The following is a 23593-nucleotide window of genomic DNA, read 5'->3' on the forward strand; positions in this document are numbered from 1 at the left end:
AGGGACCCCGGCCGCCAGCGGGGTCCCGGCGCTACCCCGCACCCTGCCGGTGACATCCGCGGCACTGCCGCACAAAACAGCGACGTGCGCAGGAATTCAACTACTATCCAGTTAACACTTTCCGTACAAGTAACACGGTTAGTTACGTCCAACTGCTAAAAAAAAAGTTCATAGCTCGTTACTTTTTTTTTTTTTTTAACAGCATCTTTATGAATCAACTAAATAAGCAAGAAAATTCTCTTAGCAAGAAAAGAAATATGCCACTGGGGGCTTTTTTTATTTTTGATTTTTTAATTTATTTTGTTTTTTTCCAGCTCAATGTCTGTCACTGCAACCACAATGTAAATCAAGCCTTAACTGGAGATTTCTGTTAAATCTGAGCCTGTTTTGGCTGGCAGATATATGGCAGACTCCAAAATTCACCCTTTTTTCAAGACAGAGAAATAAGTGCTCAGAGCTCTGGATGTACCATGTTCACTCTAGAGTTGATTATATACAAGATTACTCGGCATTACACAGTACCCCTAAACCACAGCATTCATCCATGTTTCCAAGACATGCAAATTACCTACACCTTTTTCCGCAAATGCATACAGTTAGTTCATGTGATTTACCTATTCGCCTACTTCTAGTTCAGCTGCTATTCTAACTTACGACCTATGCAGAGTTTCTCTTATGTGTTCTGACATTGTTGCTCTACCATGAAGCTGCTCCTCCTACAACGGCAGCAAGCCTTTTCCCCACCACTACAGGCTGCTGAACTACCGAAAATAACCCATCAGTCAAGTATCAGAGAAAATCCTCAAAAATTCATATCTTAAAAGCAATTCCAGTGTTTCAGGATGTCCCATTTAGCCATAGAAAAGTCAGTATCCTGCTAAGCAAAATGGAATAAACACAACAGTAGCCATTTGTAGAAGCGTACACAAACTGAGCTATCAAGCTGATGTAGAAATCCCCTGAGCTGAGAGTTGAGGACTTTCCTCAATCTCTGTGACAAATAAAATCACAAAAACAGATAAGGCATGAATCATATCATCAGTTTATGCCAGCTGTCACAGTAGGTACTGTGAGGCAAACTTTTACAATGCAATGACAAGCACAACCACCTACAATACATTCAGCAGAAACCAGCTACTTTCACTTTATCTAATAGAATGTGGCCTCACCAGTTCTTGGCATTGAGGATCCAGGATTTATATGTAAAGTTACCATTCAGGTTACAGTTCACTGGGTATTTGTGAAACATTACTCTCCATTTCAACTGCTACTCGCATCTTCCTTATTTCCATCAGCCAGGCATACAGTCTGAACGCTTTAGACCTGGGCCTGCCCAGCTCTTCATGGAAATCTTCATTCTAGAGGTTTCCAATTCACATTTAAGTATTTGAAGGTATCTTCTTATAAACTTAACTTTTGTCCCAGACAAGGCTCTAGGAAATAGGAATCGTATTTCAGATGTAAAAGTATCTCTCCCCGAATACAATTAGCTACACGGCACAGCAGACTACTTGTTTCCTTCACCTTGGGAGCACCAGTATCCACATTAGGTGCAGTCAGTGTCACACCTTCTGCTTAATATTTATTGATGCCAAAGATTCGAACGCCATGCAACTGCGGCATCTTGGGGATAAGCACGGTCAGGAGAGAGGCTGTGTTGAGGATAAAGTGTGTCGGATCATACTTGGTGTAGAAACTCGCCAGGAAGTACCTGCGTGAGGAAAGGGAGCAAGCTTAACTGCTAACACTCTTATCTAAAAAATAAATCAACAAAACATAGTAAAAAGAAGTGCTTTAGTAACCAGTCATATTTTACTGATTAACCACCATTCTTACCCTTGTTTTAAATATCTCACCTGAGACTCTAGAATATAGATAGTAAAATTACGGACTAAATATCTTCTTCCCATACTTCCCAAGGTGCTAAAAAGCAACTCTCAGCTGGTATTTTCATCCGGCATTTCTCCCTGCCTCTCAACCTCAAATTTTTGACTTCTGCAGCTACAAGCCTGGTTTGTGACACAGGTTTTAAATGCTGTATGATCTGTTACCAAAATACTTGCGGTCCTGCTACCCTAGAAACCTCAGTGACAAAACACTCGACATTTTTCAGTGAAAAAATCATTTATGCTGAGCACATCTGTGATTGGCATGATTTTAAAACTCTTCCCATCTAGCTGATATTCCCAGAACATTTTTCTTTTAAGCTAGTCCACAACCTGCACAAGGGGAAGAATAAGGAAACATGTCTCAGAAAACCAACTTCCTTATGCTTTGAGCCAATAATTTCATCTTGTTCTTTGAAAAAACTAGTCAAACAAATGAGGCTATTACATACTTTTTCCCCCAGCATAACAGAGATGTTTATTCCGCTACTTATGCATTATCAGTGTATAAAGAGAGCCATGTACAAGTGTTACGAATAGCTTCCCACTTTCCAGTGGGAATTTTGTATCTTTGAAGAAAGGGGGTTTTTTTTAGGAGTCATATGTATTTTTTCAGCATCTATCCTTTGTGCACCAACACTGTACACATGATGCAAGATCTTCCCTTCACCCCCAACCCTGCCATGCAAGTGGACGACTTCCTTTAGAGAAAAAAAGACTTATTAGAGTTGGATATTAAATACGTTATCTGATTTCCTTTAGTTACACAACCATACTTTTGTCAAGAGACAGGCGGTGCAGAATTTCTCGTCTTTTTACAAAACTAGTACATACAGAAAACAATCTGTATAAAGCAAAACTAACATGCAAAATCCCAGACCTCACTCAGAGAGGACTGTCACACTTCTCTGAACTCACAAGTTGCAAAATGGTTAATAAATGCTGTCATGTGCATGCACTACAGGCAATTAGCTTAGATTCTCAATATTTGTGACTTCACAATCTCTTAAAGAAGTTCAAAAGTTAACAGTAAGTTTTCCTCATAACACTTTTCATCTTTAAAACCTGCCCCATTAATAACTTGTTTACAAATTTTGACTTCAGTATGTGAGCATGTTGAAAGCTCCAGGAATAAAAACTATTGATTATATGGCCTGTAAATCCCTATGTGTGTGACACAGAAACAAACAAGCAAGAAAAAGAGAAAACGCTTTTTCAATGTCAATTGCAACTCATTTGGTTGCAGCTTTTGAAATCATAGTTTTACAATTCAATTAATCCATAATATGGTTTTGAACTCACAGAATTATAGGAGAGATTGTGAAGAATTTTCTTGAAGATGTAAACTGTACTCCATAATCCAGTTGTTCCCAGTGTGTTAGCAGCCTTGCTTTCCCCTGATCAGGTGTTTCAAAAGGAGTTCCCTTTACCGCATGCAAAAACACATACATTCCCTGGGGAAAACAAAAAGTGAATACAATGGCATTTTTAGCTGTTTGTTTGTTCAGGTTATTTTTATAATTTTTACATTGTTCAATGCACTGCAAAAAAAAAAAGAAGTAAATGAATTCTCACCCAGAAGGGCTGCAAGCCTGTAATAGCAAATTATAGAAGAGGAAGGAAGAGAGAACAAGTGATTTGCCTGAAGTCTGAAATTAGTTATAAGGTAAAATCATCACAAAAGAAAAAACAAAAACCTCTGTGAATCCTGGCAATATTACAAGAACTTTTGAAAGCTTTCTCAGCATCCCAGTAGCTTCAAATGCTCAGAAGCTGACTCCCAGCAACCTGCTGACACCATCTGTCCTGCTCTTTGCTGCTGCTTAACCACACCGGACTGCTCTTTGCTGCTGTTTCTGCCGGATCTGGTCTGGTCTGAAAGATCAGTTTGGGCCCAAAGATCAATCAGACAGGGGAGTCCACCCTCTTCCAGTTTAAACAAACATTTGTTTTCTGTCAAAGAGAGCACCCCAACTCCAAGCAAGAGTCTCTATCAGAACTGTCATTTTCTTTCTTTAATTCATTTAATTCATTTCTTATGCACATGCAGAAATTATAGTAGAGAGCTTTATATAGAAAAAAAATCACATTTCTTCTGAGTTCTTACAAAGGAGGTGAAAGTTGAACAAGTCACTTCACGTCATCTTCCACGTTTTGAAACAGCTCCCTGACTGGAGGCTTATTAACCTAAGAAAATTAATTTGCTTAATTCATTTTTCAATTCATGATGTTTGCAGTGTCTCAGTTTAACTAACAAGCAAAAAGGATGGATCTAAAAGCTTACTACACTGGTACTCGCAGAAAGGACCATCATAATGCTTTCAAAGTCACCTAAGAGATTTCCATTAGTGGAAATCCAAGGTTTTTTTTACTTGTCAAATCAGTCAAGGATTTGTTTAAAAAAAGGTGCCATTTAAATGCTAAAATATCCAAATGTACAGTTTATACTCATCTTCTAGTGTTGCACTAGAAAACCATTTGCCAGTGCATACTCTCATCGCTGTTGTCATTATAGCTACTTGCAATGAATTCTGTAAGGCATTTGGGAAATATTTAGTAGTACTCATCTCTGCCAACATCTCCCAAAGTCAGGTATGCCTGATGCTGTCCAAGATAACCTACAAAACGGTCCAATGATGCTTACAATCCCACTATTAGTTTTAAAACTATACAAATCCACTATTAGTTTTAAACCTACCTATAAAAATAAAAGCTCAAAATAAAAAAGTTTATTTTTACAGGATTCCAGAGGATATTACCTAATCTCAGTCTTCAAAGTGAACTATCATTTTCCTAAATATGGAAGAAGCTATCTTTTCGTCAAGGTTTCTTTGCTATTTATCTTAGAAAGCTGAGTTATCAAACCTCAAGTTTAATGTAAATTGCTCCATTATGACTCTCTTTTCTCTAAGCTTGGCAGGTTCAATATACATATTGCATTACTTTAAATGATTACAACAAAATTATGGCATCCTGGGGAGAGGAGGCAGAAAGATTCTTACGGTCTTTAGCTTCCAAATCCTTCTGCATATGGAAGTCATCACGCAAATCACAACCCACTACATAACAAATGGTTTCAGGGCTTGGGTCAAGGTAGTCCGGTTTTTCCCCACTGCTTTCAAACAAGATATTTCTTATGTCATGTATAGTGACAAAGTTGTACGCTGAAGTCACCTTAAGCTAAAATTTATCTAGCTTGATCAGAAAGCAAAGCAAGAAGAAAAAGATCACAAATGTTTTTGTCCAAGGAAACAGGTAAAGTGCTGAAATTAAACACTTTGGGATACTAACAGACTTATGTAGAAACATTAGTAGATAATATCCAAGCATTAAAAATGTAATGTATGTTATGGATTCAGCACAGCTCTCTAATATATACAAAACAATGTAAAAGTCGGTTCGCATAATGATTTTACATTTGCAAGATTCTAGATTAAATGACTTTGAAAAGAATATATAAAATGTCTAAGGACTATTTAACATCTTTTCTGCTTAAACCCAAAGGGATTATGTATGATTCCTCTTCCTCAAAGGAGCCAAGGCATTTCATAGCGGATAAGCCAAGCAGAGGTGGTGTTTTGGCTAGCTGGATGTCATTATGCCTACAGCCTGGCTATTTCACTCTTCTCCTGCTACTAAAATTAATATGTATTAACAGCTTTTCAAGTTTTATTGCAAGAGAGGGTACTTACCAGGTTGTGAATCACGTTTGTTAAAGTCCAAGCGACAGGGACACTGAAGAAAGGAATGCTGAGCAAGACAACGTGCAGCATGCTGACTCCGAGCGCGTAGGTCAGCCACATTCCCCGACTGCTCATCACCCGTGTGTTTGGATTTACCTCGCTGTGCGCAACTCCTACGTTCATTTTTACCCTATAAAACAGAAGTGGTTGAAGACTGAGATTACTGTTACGGAGAAGTACTTAAGTATGCAATTTTCGAATTTGGGAAAAGGCTGTTTCAAATAAGCAGGCCTAGAAGCAACTCAGAGCATAAGTGAAGATCATAAAATCATAGAATCATTTCAGTTGGAAGAGACCCTCAAGATCACCAAGTCCAACCATAACCTAACTCTAGCACTAAACCACATCCCTAAGTACCTCATCTAAACACCTTTTTAACACCCTCCAGGGATGGTGACACCACCACTTCTGTGGGCAGCCTGTTCCAATGCCTGACAATCCCTTCTGTGAAGAATTTTTTCCTAATATCCAATCTAAACCTCCCCTGACACAACTTGAGGCCATTTCCTCTTGTCCTATCACTTGCTACTTGGGAGAAGAATGATGTACCTCAAGGTCTTCAAAGTATGATGCTACAGAAGGGACAGAAAAAAAAATAGTCTGCTGTGCTGTTAGAAGCTGCAGTAGCAAACCGGTAAGAAACCAAGCTTTCTAACTTTTCTCATCTAAATTCCTTTCTCCATCCACAACAACATCCACAGTTCTTTTCCACTTTCCATATCAGACAATTTTCCTCCTGTTTCTCATTTGTGTAATGGCTGATGAATTCTGCATATACCAATTGCCAAGTCACCTACTTCTCGAAAGAATAAGGACTAATCCATGCCTCCTTTTCTTGCAGCAGAGCACAGATTCCAGATTTTCCTCCTCCCCCCACCTGTTAGTTAGACCTTTCTGTCTTTCAAATCTGGCTGAAATTAGCCAACAGGTTCACAAGTTTTCTAAGTCACAGACACAATGCAAAGATTCACAGAATGATTTCATAATCCTGTTTTCTTCAGGAGATCGACAGAACCTCCTCGAGGTGATACTCTAATCCTGTTGTACTAAAATTTGTAACAGTAAGTGATCTGTAAGACTATTTATATCCATTTATAGGGCTAGGATGGAGACTTTTAAACTTCATTCTAAACCAGTCTACAAAAGCATTGTTTAACCAGCAAAAATAGTTTGCTTTTGGTAGGAAGTTTATTCCTTGTATTTGCTTATTACTGTAAAGTGCTGTTAATACCTGAGCATTTTGCACTATTAACAGGAGGCTGTAGAATAAAAACAGATATGATGAACCTGAAACTGAACTGGGGCAATGCTGACTTTAATAAATACTTATGCAAAGTATTTTAAAACGTGCACATGAAGGGAACATATTACCCGAGACTGCAAAGTGCGCTTGTGCCTCTCTCCCCGGATGCCGCCCTACAGGTGAGTACCCAGACAGACCTCTCCACGTAATTTACCATCTCTTCCTATTTTCCCTCATGTTTCATGTCTTAATCAGACGGGCACCTCCTCTCAGGTCGCTGGGCCCCTGCCTGTCCTCTCCCACCCCGGAACGGTTGTACCCCCACACCCGGCGCAGATCGGGGCCTCCCCGGAGAGCGGCTTCCCTTCCTTCCCTTCCCGGCCCCGCACCGCGCGGGCTCCCCGGGAGACCTTCTGGCTGAGCCCCCTCCCCGTCAGAGGCCCCCACGGCAGACGCCCCTCCCGCCGTCCCGGGCCCCGCCGCTCCCCTCAGGGCAGGGCCTGGCCCCGGGCCTGCTGGCAAGTACCGGCGCGCAGGCGACAGCAGCGGCTCAACACGGACTTCCCCCCGTCGGCCTCCCCAGCGCCGCCCCACCTTTTCGCAGACCCGCCGGCGCGAGCGTCGCCGGCCCCGCTGTGCCCGCGGTCGCTGAGGAACAGGAGCTGAGCTGGAACCGCCGGCCGCAGGTGGAGCCCGCCGACCGGCTCGTGGGCTGAGCTGAGCCGGGCAGGGCAGGGGAGGGGCCGGGCCGGGCCACCCGCACCGCCCACAGCCGCGGGAACGGCGGCATCGCGGACGCGCAGGTAGCGCAGCCCCGGGGCCCCGCGGGGGCGGGCACTCGGTAATGGCGGAGGGGTGGCGCGCGACAGCTGCCTGCCCGCCTGCCTGCCTGCCTGCCCGCCCGCCCGCCCGCCCGCCCGCCGTGGGGTAGGCCGCCGCCGCCTCCCCTCAGACCTTAGTGGGGACGCTGCTTCCCCCGGGCTGCTGGCAGCACCGCGGCAGGAAGCTCTGCAGCTCCGGGCTGCGCGGGCCGGGCCGGGCCGGGCCTTGCGGGGCGCGGGGCCTGCTGGCCGCGGCGGGAAGCGCGCGCCTCTCCTCAGGGCGCGGCGGTGCAGCTGCTGGTAGCGCTGCCCCTGCTGCTAGCGCTGCCCCTGCTTTTCTTGTCGAAAAGCCAAGTCGGGAGCCGTGGACCGCTCGTGTGGTTTTAGGTAAACTCAAATGTGACTGCCCGTAGGCTTTCTTTACAGCTTTCCTCAGTTTTTTTACCTCATAAATTGAGGAATTACTTGACTGCGTGTTCTCGTGGACTCCTAAGAAACAGGGTGTTGGTGCAGGGTCTGGCTGCTGCTGTAGGAATCTGTGAGGCTGCGACTACGAAGTTTAGTGAGTTTTTGTTGGCGCTTTACCTCATGGTGAGCAGTATTGCAGCTACTGAGAGAGCCCCCGTTGCCAGGGTGTCTAACACCTCGTTTTGGAGGGTTAAACCCCTAAGTCAGTGATGGTGCTCAAACAGAAAATACAATGCCTTCCCATGGAGCACAGGTTGTAACATGTCTGATCAGCAAAGAGTTACAACAGTAATGTGGCTTGAGCTACAATATGTGTCTTCTAGCTAAAAGCAGTCAGGTTGGATGCATGTCCATCGGTAGCAAGTACCTACCAGAGGTGCCTCCCTCCCAGCGAGGGCCCTGAGGTGAGGCCAGCGTGGCTGTGCGACCTGCGTGTCCTACCTCTCTGATGCAGATCTACAACGTTTTCATTTCCTTTGTCTCAGTACCTTTTTCTGAAGATATCCAGCCCTTGTCATTAGTAAATCATGAAGCAGTTAGTGCGGGAGACTTGTAACACATGAGGAAACCTGCCTTCCTGAATGCGTGGACATGATTAATAGTCTGTCTTCAACAACATGTGTCTTGCCATGCTTCTTTTCCTGTTTGTTTGGTGGAAGGCTGATTTGTCAGATCTTTTTACCACATCTGAAAGGCAAACCCCCTTTGGAATGTACATACCAAGTATAAAGAGGAGACTTCTTTGTAGCTGTTGTTCTAGTGCTGCTTCCTCTTCAAAACACTGTACTTTTTTTTTTCCCCCCCCTAAGTAACCACTGTTTTGTATTGTATTAAACATAAAAGTGTGGCAATCTCTAGAAGGGCATTGAGGCAGAGAAGTGTCCTGCACATACACTGTAGGACAGTGGCGCTCTGAGCTGCTGGCTGCAGGCCCTTGCTGTGCGATGGTTGTGTCAGGAGGAAGTCTGGGTTTGCTTCATTCCTCCACATCTGCTTATGTCCTTGGGATGGGTGCTGAGCATATGGTCTTTGTTCTCCAGCACATAGCTTGGCCTGAATCTATGTGGAAGCTGGGACTGCTGGGATTGTTTGCTTTTCAATGTAAATAACGTTGTGTAACATAACCCAGTAAAGAGTGCTGCTGTGGAGAGAAGAAACCTTCCTTGTAGGACAAAGAGCAACCATCTGAAACATTCTAGAGGTGTAAAGAGCTGTGTGATGCTCTTTCTCATGTGCATGAATAACTGTGGTTGAGTTCCTTGTGTCATGCTAATCAGCAAAGATTTTTTTCCTGGAGCTTGATTGATTGTGTCTACTTGGATACTTAAACAGCAACCTATACGCAAATTTGCAGACACACACTCTTTTCATGGTAGAGTTTCTCTGTAATGCAGCATGAATTTTATAACGCTTTGTAAGTGTTTTCAGTGATTAAAAAAAAATTTCCGTTTGTTTATTATAAAATGAGGCATCTCCATTTTCAAGTGGAAGATACAGAAACACAGAAATAAAGTGACCTCCCTGAAGGTATGAAATAAGTCTGATCAGAAAGACAAAGTTACAATTCAGAAGCATTGTAGAGTTGTTTTTTTGATGTTGTTTGTTTGTTTGTTGTTGTTTTTCCCTCATTATTGCCATTGTTGCCTCAGTACCACTGCTTGCTCTCCACTTCTTTCTCAACTCCTGAACTTCCAACTTCCCAACTCCTGAACTTGCCAACTTCCCTTCCTCCTTCAGGTCATATTGCTTCTGTGAATTTTTGGGTATTGGGAATTGTACACACAATGCAGCAGTGCTGAGCTCAGAAATTGTAAATGTAGGGAAAAATGTAAAATAATTAGATGCTGGAATTAGACCTGATGCTGCGTAAATATCCTATCTGAAGACATTTCTGACTAGCACACTGGATTACCATCTGGTCTGTACTCTGTTAAAATTGCAAGATCACAACTACATGTTACATTAATTTAGAGGAGAAGACTATACATGTGAGATACTGTTTTGACCAATATCTCTGAACTCTTAGATATTTTTCATTAGAAGTTTAATTTGCTTAAGATAATGTTTTCTAGTTTAGGCCTATGTGTTCTGTTTCTTGCGCAAGTCAAACTTCCATTGACTGCAAAGGAAACTGGGTCCTACTTTATCTTGAAAGTTATATTATTTAGCCATAATGTTATATTTCGTCTGCATTTAAAAGTTGTTGTAAAACAGTTGTTTAGAAATATGTATTTGTAATTTGTCTTTTACATTCTTTTTCTGTCATCTTTCTACACAGCTTCGCTCACTCTTTAATTCCACTATGAAACAGCTGTCGGCAGAAACTATTCGGCTCATTTCAAGTTCTCAGGTGATCACATCAGTTGTCAGCGTGGTGAAGGAGCTGATAGAAAATGCCTTGGATGCAAATGCCACAATTATTGATATTAAACTGGCAAGTCCTTTTTCTTTCTCTTAAAAAAAATGGGTGTAAAATAAGATGCAAGGAAAGTTGTTCCACTACAAGTGTATTTTTAGGCTATTGTGGTTGGGGAGTGGAAGGGTATTAATAGTATTTATACATACATACTTTAACCCCAAATGAAATGGCTTTAAATCAGTTTCCATTAACATTTTTGAGGCTCCGCTGAAACAGTAAGGCATATTTGTGCTCCTCACTGTATTTTAGGGAAAACTGTCAACTTCTTTAGTATTTGTTTTCCTACTTACAAATTACTTTTTCTGACTAATAGCTTGTTTTAAATTATATTGGGCATAAGTTTCACTACTAGACTGACATATTTAACACTCATTACAAAATAGTGTCAGGAAGGTGGAAATGGAAACAATGGAAAAGGTTGATGGCCATTCTAGATGTTTTTATAATACAAATTACCACGTGGTCTCTAAATAGCATGGTGAGCTCTGGCTGCTTCTAACATTTCAGTTTTATAAGATGTTAAAAACAATTGGCATATCACTCAAGGAACAGAAGAGAAACTCTTCACTTTGCACAGTTCTATGTAGTAATACTGTAGAAGAATGGATTATTTTTCGTGATTTTTTTTTGTTATAAGAATATTTGTATAGCAAAATACTATTTTAATTTAGTTAACTAAAGTTGACCATGTTAACTCGGAATTGATTCAAAAGTATACAGAGAATGGAAATTTTGACATTTAATTTTATAGCTTGATGGGTTTTGCCTGAAACTTGCAGCATTTTCATTGTTTTAACCTTTCCCAAATGGATTAGAAAGACTAGCTGATTCATTCAGACTTCTTACAGGATTTGCCTGGACAAAGACAGGAGTGGCTTTTATTTGTTTGAGACAGGCAGAGAGGAGTTAACCTGTGGGTGGAATAGTTCTTGGGTAGAAACCATGGCAGTGGCCAGCTGTAGCAGGAAGCTTTGGCTAGTGTTTTATTCTGCTTAACTTTTTGGTTGACCAAACTCTTATAGGTAATACTGGTAAGCATCTTTTACACTGTGTCTGGGCTAACTTTTACGCAACACTGGGAAATGTCAGCTCATGCTTTAGTTTTAGATAATGTGATACTGCTTTCATTACAGTGTAAAACAAATTGTTTTATTAGAACCTGAACTGTGACCTTTCCATAAGGTGGTGGGTGGTATCTCTTTATTGATTGGTACTTCAGCTTTGTTGAAATTAGAGAGATGAATGTGGTGGAGCTTGCCTTATTAGCAGTGGGGTCAACTGCCTCAGTAGCATCACTGTGCATTAAGCATATGTAGAGTGAGGGTGTTATTCTTGACATTATGTCCTGGCTTCAGGTTAAAGTATGCACCATTCATTAATATGGCAAGTGAAATGTACCCACATTTCTATTGTGTATCAGTTAACTAAATATACATAGTTCTGTGCCTACCTCCAAGGCTTTTGATGTTTCCCAATGCAGATCATGCATGGAATACAGATAATATATTTAGATACCTTCCTTTTGTTTTTAATTGCATTAATTTTTTACTTCAAGAAATAATGCTGGGAGTTGTTTTTTAGTTGTGTGTGTTTGTTTGTTTTGTGAGTTTTTTGTTTGTTTGTTTTTCCACAACTGTCTTCAGTATATGCCCAGACAGGACAATGAAGTTTTGTTTAATCAATCAGCTTTCTGTGAGCAACCATCGTGTAGTCTGCACAACATCAGTGGAAGCCACTCATTCGAGATGTTCTTCCTAAGCAAACCACTTTTTAGGTCTCCCAGATGTGTATTACACACTACAGAACATTTTTCTGTGTGTTCTATCACAATCTTTTCAAAGAGCCAGGCATGATTCTATAACAGAAGTGTAGTTAGTGATCCTTCAACTCTAATGCTTTCTTCTCCTGGCTTGTGGTTCTTTTGGGATGTGTTTCACGTGTACAGATTATAATGTAGCTGGAAGGATGCATTTGTTTGCACCTGTTCAACATATTACAGAATCTCAATTCAGTATTTCATTTGGCTGTCTTAGTTACCTGGGTTTTCAGAATTTTACTCTATTTATGCTGGTGTTTATTGAAATCACACATCTCAATCAGAATTCAGAAAAATAGATGTTGCTTATATGTAAACATAAATCTCAAAGATTGAACTTTGCTTCCTTGAAAGTGCTTCTAAGAACCTTTATGTCTTTCTGTAAAGTATTGCACCTCTTTACAAGCGTTCTTTCTTCTGACTTCTTGCAATTCATGTCCTGCCCCCCATTAGAACTGCAGCTTCTGTATATTGAGAGACAATATAGAGAATGGAAAACCTCTGCAGTAGTGAAATCACATAAATAAAAAGTGGAATTGAAAACAGTTCTCGGTGAGGACCCACTGGCTTCAATGGATGCAGGGCTGCATTTACAGTGATTTGAAAAAAATTGATACCTGACAAATAAGAGAGGTGAAAAGTTTTCAGCCTTCCAGCTATCGATCTTTTTCTGAACTTAGGTTTTTCATATTTCATCATAGTTTAAGAAAAAATAAATGACTGAATTACTGTTTCAATTTACTGTATTTATATTATTGTGCTATTTCCAAATCACAGGGTATGAATTACATTATTTAGTCAGAGAAACCATCACTAATGTCTGAATATGCTGTATTTGTCCTTTTTAAAAAACAAAACACACATATTTTATGGTTACTTAGTTTCTCCAAATAAGCAAAACTCCTACTTCTGTCTGGATGACTAGAAGCTGTAACCTGGGCCACTTCAAACTTGGATCTTAATTCATTCAGCTGTTTTAGTGCTCCTTTATGTGTTGTTCTTTTTTTAGGAGAATTATGGTCTTAGCAAAATAGAAGTAAGAGATAATGGCAATGGAATCAAGGTTGCTGATGTCCCAGTTATGGCAATTAAACACTACACCTCAAAAATAAGTTCTTCTGAGGACCTTGAGAGATTAACAACATACGGGTTCCGTGGGGAAGCTTTGGGAGCAATTTGCTCCATATCCGAGGTGAGCAGTTGCTGTCAAAGTGTCTAGTCTTTTGTGCTGTTATTGTTTGTATGTGTGTTTGTGAAATTTTTATTAAAGTATCAGTGTAAAGACCTTAAATTGTTCCAGCAGCCTGCCAGGGACATGTTTTCTGAACAGTTTCCTTTCCCCTCTTCTCCAGAAGTCATCTCCTATGGTGAGGAAGCAGTATGGTTTTTTTGTTAGTGTCAGTCCTGCCTTTCTGTTGTACTGCTTACAGTAGGGCTTTATTTATTTTCCTCAGTCAGAATAGATCAGAGACAGATCACGTAGTGTTTCCTTTTCTTTTGTATCAGGATATAGATATGTGATTCCTTATACACAGGTGACTCCTTATACGTACATGTATAGGCACATGATTCTTTTCAACACTGGCCTATCCTCTTTAGTGTCATCACCAAATATAGTGTAAAAGAGTATAGCTGAGTTTGCTACTTGAATTAGGGTAAATCAAAATGAGAAACAGCAGGTGGTGGCCAGGAGAAGTCACTTCAGGGAAGCTGGTGGCCCACATAGCTACCTTTGCAGTAAGGATTTCTGCCTTGATGTTATCTAGATGATCAGCAGTCATGGGATCTTGCTGGACTCCATGTTGCTCATTGAGATACGTATGACTGCAGTTGCACAAACTTTGTTGTTCATATGAGTAATCAGGAACTTGCTACTTGGCCTGAGCCTGATCCATATGTTTGTGTTAAGAGGACTGACAGTGTACTGATATTTAGGATTTGTTGACTGAAGGTTGGTTCAAAACCCTCTGAAAAGTCTTCAGGCTGTTGAGAGCACAGCATTTACCTCTTCCATTGTGCTTTGCTTTTTTGTATTCATGCTGTGCCAAGGTCAAGTTTTGGATCCTTCTTTCTAAGTCTGCCAAGGATTAAATCCTGCAAGAAGATACTGATATCTGTGTCTGGCACTATCAACTGTCAAGGTCAGGAGAGATGTCAGAGCATGTCTCCTTGCTAGTTTGGGCTGCATTCATCTTGCTTTCAGCAGGAGTGGGTTGTGTGTTTAGATGGAGATTTCCAAAGATACCTTCCAAAGTGTTGGTGTTTGCACAGATGATGACAGACCTCAGTCATTGGTCCCTTGTGTGGGTTTTCAGAGCAGGATGCTGTCTGTTCTGTGCATTTAATCAGTTTTAAGGTACATTTTGTAAGAGATGGGAGGTGATCTGAATGTATTAAGTACTTTAATAGGTACTACTTTAATCCTTGGATCAGTAATTATGTTAATTAAACACTCCTGGCATTAATTGCATTCTGACTACTCAAACTGCCCTCTGAAGTTTCAGTTATAAGGTACTTTATTATTAGCCCTTAAGTGGGTCTGTAATATTGTTATTTTCAATTAATCATTACTATTTTTTCTCTCCAGAGCCATGGCTGAACTCTGAATGATTTATGAGAGACACTAAAATAACCCAAAATATCGTGAGGCTCTATATGTGTGATAACCTTTATGTCTTTCAGGTGGTCAAAGTGCATTGGCTCTGTTGTTCAAAATATTCATATGTGAACTCCGGGAATTGCAGGTTTATTGAACTCGTAGTATATGACTGATCTTGCTAGAGCAGATCTGTATATTACCTTTGTAACTTACAAAACATGCTACTACTGATTTCTAGATATATTTTGGTGTGGAAAGATAATATACGGTTTGTTTGATAATAGTCATTATGTTTGTGAAATCTCACATGAATTTAAGAAGTTGTCATAGTATGGATGAAAATGCAAAATTATCAGTTGATTTAGTTGTTTATTTAACTTGTATTTAGAATAGAGGACACAGGAGTCTGTGTTGTAGGTAGTAGGGATTGCTATGCTCTGTGTATTAGTGTGATAGAAATGCATGGCTTTTACTTAAATGGGTAGAAAAATGAACAATAATGCAGAATGTTTCTGTGACTGTAAGAAACATCCAAAGAAGAAAAATTTTATAAACTAATTAAATGTAATTGTGACTTAAATAGCACAATTTTAAGAGTGGTAGCAGAGCTTGTCTAAGCTCATTTTCAACTTCGTAAATCCTTGATTAACATGATTTTTTTTTTTTTATTATTCTTTTCAGGTTTTAGTCACAACAATGACAGCTGATGATGATTACAGCATTCAGTATACTTTGGACAGCAGTGGGCATATAACTTCTAAAAGGCCTTCCCACCTTGGACAAGGTAGGATGTCATTGCTCTGGTGTTACACGGTGACAGAAGTATTTTCTTTGGTATTTCTCTGGTGCTCTATTTGTTGTTGAAATACCTCTTCTGTACTTGAAAGCTGAGTATGAAATCTTTGCATCTGTAAACATCTATTGCCTTACGTCTATCTACTGAGAATGTGTTGTTGCCATAAGAAATAATATGTCTTGGAAGTTGCTTTAGATAGTAATTATAAACTATTTTCTCTAGCTCAATTTTTTCATGCTAACAGCAGAAATAAAAGCTATAAAAATTCAATGCCTCAGGTCCAGGCTGAAGCTATATATGACAGATTTGTTCGGGACCAAAATAATGTTTCCATACATAGCAAAGTCCTGGTTTAAAGGAGGAGGAGTTGCCCTGCTGCTATACGAAGGAATTGCTGGCTGCAGCATGGCTATAGTCACAGTTCTTTCTAACCTGCAGGAAGGGTGTGTCGCTAGAAATCCTTCTACATGTTTGTGTGAAAGATTAAAGGTTGCCTGCATCTTAGAGGCGGCCTTGACTGTTCCAAGGGGTAGCATCTGCTCTGCTTCATACTCTGCTCAGCGAGGACGGCCAGAAACCACGCTGTGTCCTTGCATTCACACACCACCTGGTGTGTATTGCCAGAAGAGAAGCGGTTTGCTCCTTTCTTGTGATGTGCTCCTGAGGAAGCAGTTGAAGCTCTTCCATAAAGCTCAGCTTTTCTCAGCTGAGGCGCAGGAGCTGCTTGTCAATATTGTGTCCACAAGCTGACCCCCAGCTGGCTGCAGCACTTGTACCGCAGTGGGGACCTGACCCAGCTCCCTTCCTCCTCAGTGCTAACTGGCTGCAGGGAGCAGTTAGACCAGAAGATGGCACAGGTTAGTCAATAGGCAAATGCTGAAGAAAGAGCTGAAGCTGAGAACTCTAATTTTAAGGAGGGATTCTTAAGATTCAGGCTCTAGTACTTTCCATGGCCACAAAGTACTGTGGGTTGCATTGCCTTGTCTTCTGTCAAAATTGTTGAATGATCGACTGAATTCTGTGACATAAGTTTAATAATTTGCAATATCCTTATGGGCTACAAAAACATATGATGGTGTTGGTAGATGAATATTCCTTCTCTTCCTATGTACTATGCCTTGAACAGAGGTGTCAAGCTCTTCCTGTGCTACCCTGATGCAAATGTTTGTGAAGGGTCTTGATCAATCTCAGTGTTCCAGATATGTCTGATTAGATTCCAGTCTGTTAACCATTTTACTAATGAAAGTTAGCTTAATATGCGCTGAAAGAGTCTTCAGCTTTATTTAGTGGTGGTTTTTGCTATCAGCAGTGTGTACCAAAGCAAGCTTAATGCTGCAATCAACTCTGAATAAAGGAGGGGAATCACAGCTCTTGAGGTCCTCTTTGCGGGGAGGATGACTGCTAATTTGGTATGTTTCTTGTCATGCTTATATAATCTAATTTGGAGTGACTGGAGTTCATTTTGTATGCAGCAGCATACATAAGTTTCTTCAAGTGAAAGTGAAGTTTCCTTGATATCCAGTCAGTGGTATGCTTTCAGTGAGTTTGTACTTGTTTTTTGTCACCTGCTTGTAGGTACTACAGTAACGGTCCTACAGTTGTTTAATAATTTTCCTGTAAGAAAACAGTTTTACTCAACAAATAAAAAATGTAAGGAAGAACTGAAAAAAGTCCAAGATCTACTGATAGCATATGGTATCATAAAACCGGACCTGAGGATAACCTTATCACATAATAAGGTAATAATGGCTTTTTCTCTATCAGCTATCTTAAGCATCAGTTTCTGATACATATATGCAGTTAATCTAATACTTACATAAAATCTTTATTTCGTAGGAATTTTCTTTCATTGTAGGTTTGTTTTGAACTTCGACTTCTCTCTTGCCTTCATAGGTGTGTATTCGTGGTGGTTACAGATTTTTATTCTAAACTTATGAAACTCAGGCTCAGATCTTCCTGGTCTGTTCCAATAGATGCCTGATTAGATACATGAAGTATAAAAAATATTCTATGTGCCAGTGGTTAGTAATGATGTTGGTGATCTGCAGAGTGAAGAAGTGAGACCTTACTAGGCCACGAGGCCTGCTCAAGCATTAATCTAAGCCAACTGAAAAAACTCTCAAAACTTATTTTGTTAGGTTATCTATCGGCATAAGCACTATAGCATCTACAGGTAACTTGCTGTACACTGAGTCAGAGCTCAATACATAATAATACTACATTATTTTAAAAGACTAAAAAGTTCAAACCAACTTGCTACATCGTTGTAAGTAAGAGTAACATTATAACAGAAGGCTTTAGTTGAGCTAGTTCTTTGTTTAGACTTGGGGGAATGGACTCAGAAGCTGCTTGGAGGCTTTGACTTCACGGCATACTGAACAATAATTTTACGACACAGCTACAGAAATAAACACACAACTACAGAAATGACACATTGAGCAGTTCTCCTTTACCTGACTCCAGTTTAACTTTGCTGATTTTGTTGGCTGTACTCCTGCTTTTGATTCCTCTGAGAGGAAAGCTATGCTCCTGCGTTTTCAAGTTACCACCAAGGAGAGAGTGACATCTTGTGGCCAGATCCCTCACCAATTCTTTTTCTGTTCTCAAAGACTTTTATTTATCTATTTGACCTGTTCATTGAGCAATTTTGATCAGTTACTCTGTCAACCAAACATTCGTACTTCAGTCCCTTTTCAGTGGGAATGATGAATGATACTGTGCTTTCTTGAAATTACAACAGATTGCCTATCCTTTTTTGGAATTGTATAAAATGCTCTGATTACATTTCTATATGTATTTTCAAATATCAAAGTGTAGATGCTGTGAAAATTAAAAGCCAGCCTTGTGGCTGCAGAATTAGTATTCTAAAGCTGAGAAGGTGTAGCTGCTTTCAGTCTTCTTTCATGGACACTATATCAAGTTTGATACTTGATATAGCAAGAGATCTCAGGGGTGTCCACTTCTTAGATTGCGTTAAGCTCCTTGACATATCTAACAATGGTTCATAGCATTGGTCTTAAATGTTGGTTAATAAAACTAATTTTGTTTGTTATTGGCTGTTTGTTTTTGTCCTCTCTGACAAGTTCCAAATTATTTTTTTTATGGTATTTTGAGTTCGATCCTCTTTGATTAGACTGTCACATATCTTATTAGAGATTATGTGTATATATATATATATATATATAAAATGTATCATATATATATATATAAAATGTATCATATATATATATATAAAATGTATCATATATATATATAAAATGTATCATATATATATATAAAATGTATCATATATATATATATAAAATGTATCATATATATATATATATAAAATGTATCATATATATATATATAAAAAATGTATCATATATATATATATAAAAAATGTATCATATATATATATATAAAAAATGTATCATATATATATATATATATAAAATGTATCATATATATATATATATAAAAAATGTATCATATATGGGCTCTACAGAGGGATCTGGACAATGAGTGAGGTTTAACAAGGCCAAGTGCTTGGTCCTGCACTTGAGTTGCAACAACCCCAGGCAGTGCTACAGGCTCTGGGAAGAGTGGCTGGCGGAAGAGGATCTTGGGGCATTGGGGTGGCTGAATATGAGCCAGTGTGTGTCCAGCAGACCCAAAAGGCCAACAGCATCCTGACTTGTATCAGCACTAGTGTGGTCAGCAGGACTAGGGAAGTGATTGTCTCTCTGTACTTGGTGCTAGTAAGGCTGCATCTTGAATCCTGTGTTCAGTTTTGGGCCCCCTGCCAGGGGAGGTTTAGATTGGGTATTAGGAAAATTTTTTTGATGGAAAGGGTTGTCAGGCATTGGAACAGGCTGCCCAGGGGACTGGTGGAGTCATCATCCCTGGAGGGATTTAAAAGGTGGGAATACAAGATTCTTAGGGAGATGGTGTAGAGGTGGACTTGGCAGTGTTAGATTAACAGTTGGACTTGATGATTTTAAAGGTCTTTTCCAACCTAAACAGCTCTGTGATTCTATCTTGTTTTTCCTTTTTTCCCTCCGTTTATTTTAATACTGTGACAATAACATGCAAGAAGTTGATCACATGTCTCTTTCACAGTACATGATAGTAGCCATGGCGCATTGTTTTTTACTACCTATGCTGTTAGCTTTGGAGGTAAATTCTTCAATGCACAACTTGAGTAGTTAAAATCAGTACAAATTCTATCTGCAGACAGTATTACTCATTGGAATGACAGAGATGGTGTTGATGTTTTTGAGGTCTTCATTTTGCACTGCTAGCCCTATGGTCATTTAATGTATTTAGAAAAAAAGCAAAAAGAAAGGTCTCAAATGTTTCAACACAAGAGGTCGCTCAGTAGCTATGGCTCAGCAGGGAGGAATAAAGGCTTGAGAAATCATACAGAAAGTGTAGTCTGTCTCTATGCATATGTAAGTGCTTTCAAATATTCTGAAAATGTTAAAAGACATGCAGATTCCTGTGTGTCTACTGCTGTTGTCATTCCTTGCAGAACAAAAAAAAAAAAAAAAACACTATTGCATTGTACCTTTTATGAAATTTGAAATTCTGAAATTCGAATGTGTAATTTCAGCAGGTCTGTGTGCATCCATTTTGCCATAATATTACAGAATATAAGCATTCATTTTTTGTTTGGTTGTTTTTTTTTTTTTTCAGATGCTAGGTGTTATTGTCATTACAATTATCAATTCAGATCAGAAGGTGTTTTTCCTGTAGTGATACTACAGTATATCTGTGCTAAATAGTACTCTACTGAATAGAGTTGTCTGTGATATTGTTTTGGTTTTGGTTTTTTGTGGTGGTGGTGGTGGCTGGTTTATTTCTGTTTGAAATGTACTAGGAGAAAGAAACAACTTTTTAGAATGGCTTTATTTTTTGTGTAGCTCATAGATTATATATTAGTTTTTAAAAATCCTATGTACAGTTATTCAAAGGAGTTCCTAGAATCCCAAATTCTTGAGGCTGAGCCAATACTTCTGTTGCAATGGAAGAAGATACATGTCAGGAGTAAGATCAAATTCTGAGGCTTAAAACAGCAAGATGGTAGCAGAGATGAGGAGTTGCAGAAGGAGAAGGAGGTGAGGAAAGTTGGGTCAAAAGAGTAGAAAGGGTAGTAAGTGAAATAAGTGGAAATATATTTCAAAGAAATCTTGAAAACAAATGACAAAACCAGTGCATATTTAAAAAAAAAAATCTTTAAAAAACAGTCATTGACGTCCCCTATTTTGTAAGAAATGAAAGGAAAATGGAAGAAAACCATAACCCTAGCTTTACCAAGGAAGAATGTAATGAGACTGAAGCTTTCATAGAAGTGTCTGGGCTTAGACATCTGAAAATGGTTACCTAATTGATTCTAGCAGAAACTTACTTTGACAAGTCAGGCCTCTTATTGAGCTGTTGAATGTATATATATTTTTAAGAAGCACAATACATGGTATGTTTTATTTCCACCATGGTTTTTTAAAGGTGTATGTCTTGTGCTTCTGAACAAAATTTCCAGAATTTTTTCTTATTGTGCCACATTTCCTGTCTGTGTTAGTTTGGAAAATATTGCTGTTAAGTATCCGATTTCTGTGAAGAACCATGATGCTCTTCCTGCCTTTGGGTTGTTTTCTAGTAAGAAAGAAAATAGATATGCTTTTATCAACGATCCTAGGGTTCATTTATTGTGTACTCTCTGTCAGTGGATTTCTGAGATAGGAAATACTAAATTACTCTTTCTGCTCAGAATGTTTTGTTTGCATTAGCAATAAATAATGAATCACTTTGCAGATCAACCCTTGAAGTACTATTGCTATTTTGACAACTTGGATTAGCTAGTGCTCCTTCTTTTTATGAAGGTTTATCCTGCCAAGACATTCTTTGAATACTGATAATGTTGATCCTCTTGCCAGTATGGTTACGTTAGAAAGAGGTATTTTTCTGCTTTCATCACCATGTTCCTTGAAAGCATATTGAATAATGAGACAGCCAAATGGAAATAATTTACGTGAGTGTTCAGCAAGTTTATTTAAAGTTAACATTATCTGAAGGCATGCTAAGAACATTACGAAGTCAGCTATCACTTAAACCGCATCAAACTCTTCAGCCTGAAATGCCATGTTCTAGCGCCTGATGAGCTCTGGCCATGTTTTACCTGAGGTGGTGCAGGGCTCTTCCCTGGAACAACAGTTTTCCCACTTTTCACCATTTAACATCAGTAGCCGTTGACTCAGACTTACAAACCGCTGATGTTCAATACATGCCTTTGTGTGTTGAAAGGCTGGTGACACGGAATACTTCAATTCTGTTCTAGTTGCCCTTGTTCCACGGATGCTGATATGAGAGAGGACACATAGTAACTATACCTATTTTAACAGTTTCAGATATAACAGGGCTGAACAAACTATGGTAACAGGTGGTTTAGATGATGCTCATCAGCAGGTCATGCCATACACAACTGGTCCCATGTCTTGCACGAAGCACAAGTGGGCCATAAGCAGATTCAATAAATTTTCCAGTTCCTGTTGAGGAAAAATCTGCATAAGGGATGTTTTTTCCAGTATTTTTCATGCATAATATTTTGAAGCCTTGGTCATACACAGTTCTGCCTAGAACTGTCTTGTTTGTTTCTTGATAGACATGGGTTGGACCTTCTGGGTGAAAGAGGTCCATTTAAAAGCTATTATTGTAAGTGTGGGTGTTATTCTTCCCCAAACCCCCTTTGTGGTTGTGGTTGGTGTTGACCTAAAGGAGACTATCTTAATTTTTTTTTTTCCTTTACAGTAAGTCCCCTCTTATTTCAAAAGTGGGATAATGTCAACCCACAGTCTGTATCCAGTAGTCCAAACTCAGTTTGTTTTCTGTGTCCAAGTCCTCAGTAGTAAGTATGGGATTTTGGAGACAGAGTAAGTGCATTAGGGTAAATTTACTGTTTTTAACGATAGGATTGTGAATTTAACATTTTTTCATAATAGGATTATACTTTGCATTTATTCATTGTGCTTCTGAACTCTGCTATAGCTGCATGTTGAAAAGAAATCTGCATTGAGTAGAAACAGCATGTAACCTCTTTCTTGGGTTGGAAAGGCTACTCTCTTTAATGTAATGATGATAAATTAAGTCCCTCTGTAATCTGTGTGTCTTAAAATATAATGCGGAGTTATGATTAAGAATCTGCAGTGCTCTGCAGCCAACATGCTTTCATGCATTCATTCATTTAACTCAGTCTTCCATTCGTTGTTCAGTGGCTTTGCTGAGAAAGCTGAACAGAGAATTAATTATGGTGTTTTTTGTGATGAGGACACCTGTCCACTAGGAATTGTGCTGAGACCCTCAACTCAATTTACATCAGCCAGAGAACAGCTGCCAGATGGTAACTACTTTTGGTCGCTACCAACCTGGTTGAATTTGAACTGGTGACCCAGAGGTGAAATGCTTTATATCCTATTACTAATTCCTTGAGGTTTCCAGTTTCTCATCCATCACTTTTTTCAAATGACAGCACAGTATATGTCTGAAATCTCAAAACAATTACTGTTTCACATATGTGGTGTGTGTTGCAGAATCTGAGATGTGCCTTTAGCTCTTGCAAGGCTTTCGCACTCACTTTGTACACTTTGAAAAGGTTAGCAGAAAAAGGATGTTTTCTGAGCCATCTGGGAGTTTTCCCTCTTCCTTACCAGTGCACTTTGTCACAGATAGGTATGTTCTCTTACTTTTAACCGCTATTTTATAGAAGGCTTTTAAACCTCCTTTATTTAAGTGGAATTCACTGTAATGATGTATATCCCCGGAATGTC

The 23593-nt window shown here is 39.4% G+C and overlaps 2 protein-coding genes across 11 annotated transcripts in view; one reads left to right on the forward strand and one right to left on the reverse strand.

Moving 5' to 3' along the window:
* Positions 1 to 271: 271 nt before the first annotated feature.
* Positions 272 to 7598, reverse strand: ORMDL1 (ORMDL sphingolipid biosynthesis regulator 1). 2 transcript variants are annotated; one of them, XR_011740013.1, is made up of 5 exons: positions 7467 to 7598; positions 5579 to 5759; positions 3189 to 3340; positions 1525 to 1711; positions 272 to 1431 (listed from the first exon to the last, which is right to left on the reverse strand). XR_011740013.1 is itself a non-coding variant. In XM_065840325.2 (4 exons), the coding sequence occupies exons 2-4, from the start codon at positions 5750 to 5752 to the stop codon at positions 1576 to 1578; spliced, it is 462 nt and encodes a 153-aa protein (XP_065696397.1). In that variant the 5' UTR covers positions 5753 to 5759; positions 7467 to 7598; the 3' UTR covers positions 272 to 1575. The 2 variants fall into 2 exon arrangements, 1 of the variants encoding a protein (XP_065696397.1); XM_065840325.2 differs by having other exon boundaries at positions 272 to 1711.
* Positions 7535 to 23593, forward strand: part of PMS1 (PMS1 homolog 1, mismatch repair system component) — a 71107-nt gene continuing 55048 nt past the window's right edge. For 6 of the 9 annotated variants that reach the window (XR_011740010.1, XM_071811174.1, XM_071811175.1 and 3 more), the window contains exons 1-5: positions 7535 to 7675; positions 10440 to 10595; positions 13406 to 13588; positions 15677 to 15779; positions 17367 to 17530. Coding sequence is in view for 8 of the 9 variants with exons in the window: in XM_071811174.1 (XP_071667275.1) it covers positions 10464 to 10595; positions 13406 to 13588; positions 15677 to 15779; positions 17367 to 17530 (582 nt within the window). In the remaining variant the exon portion in view is untranslated. The other 3 variants (XM_071811177.1, XM_065840304.2, XM_071811172.1) reach the window with 3 other exon arrangements.

This window comes from Patagioenas fasciata, chromosome 7 (genome assembly GCF_037038585.1).
Source record: "Patagioenas fasciata isolate bPatFas1 chromosome 7, bPatFas1.hap1, whole genome shotgun sequence".
NCBI lineage: Eukaryota > Metazoa > Chordata > Aves > Columbiformes > Columbidae > Patagioenas > Patagioenas fasciata.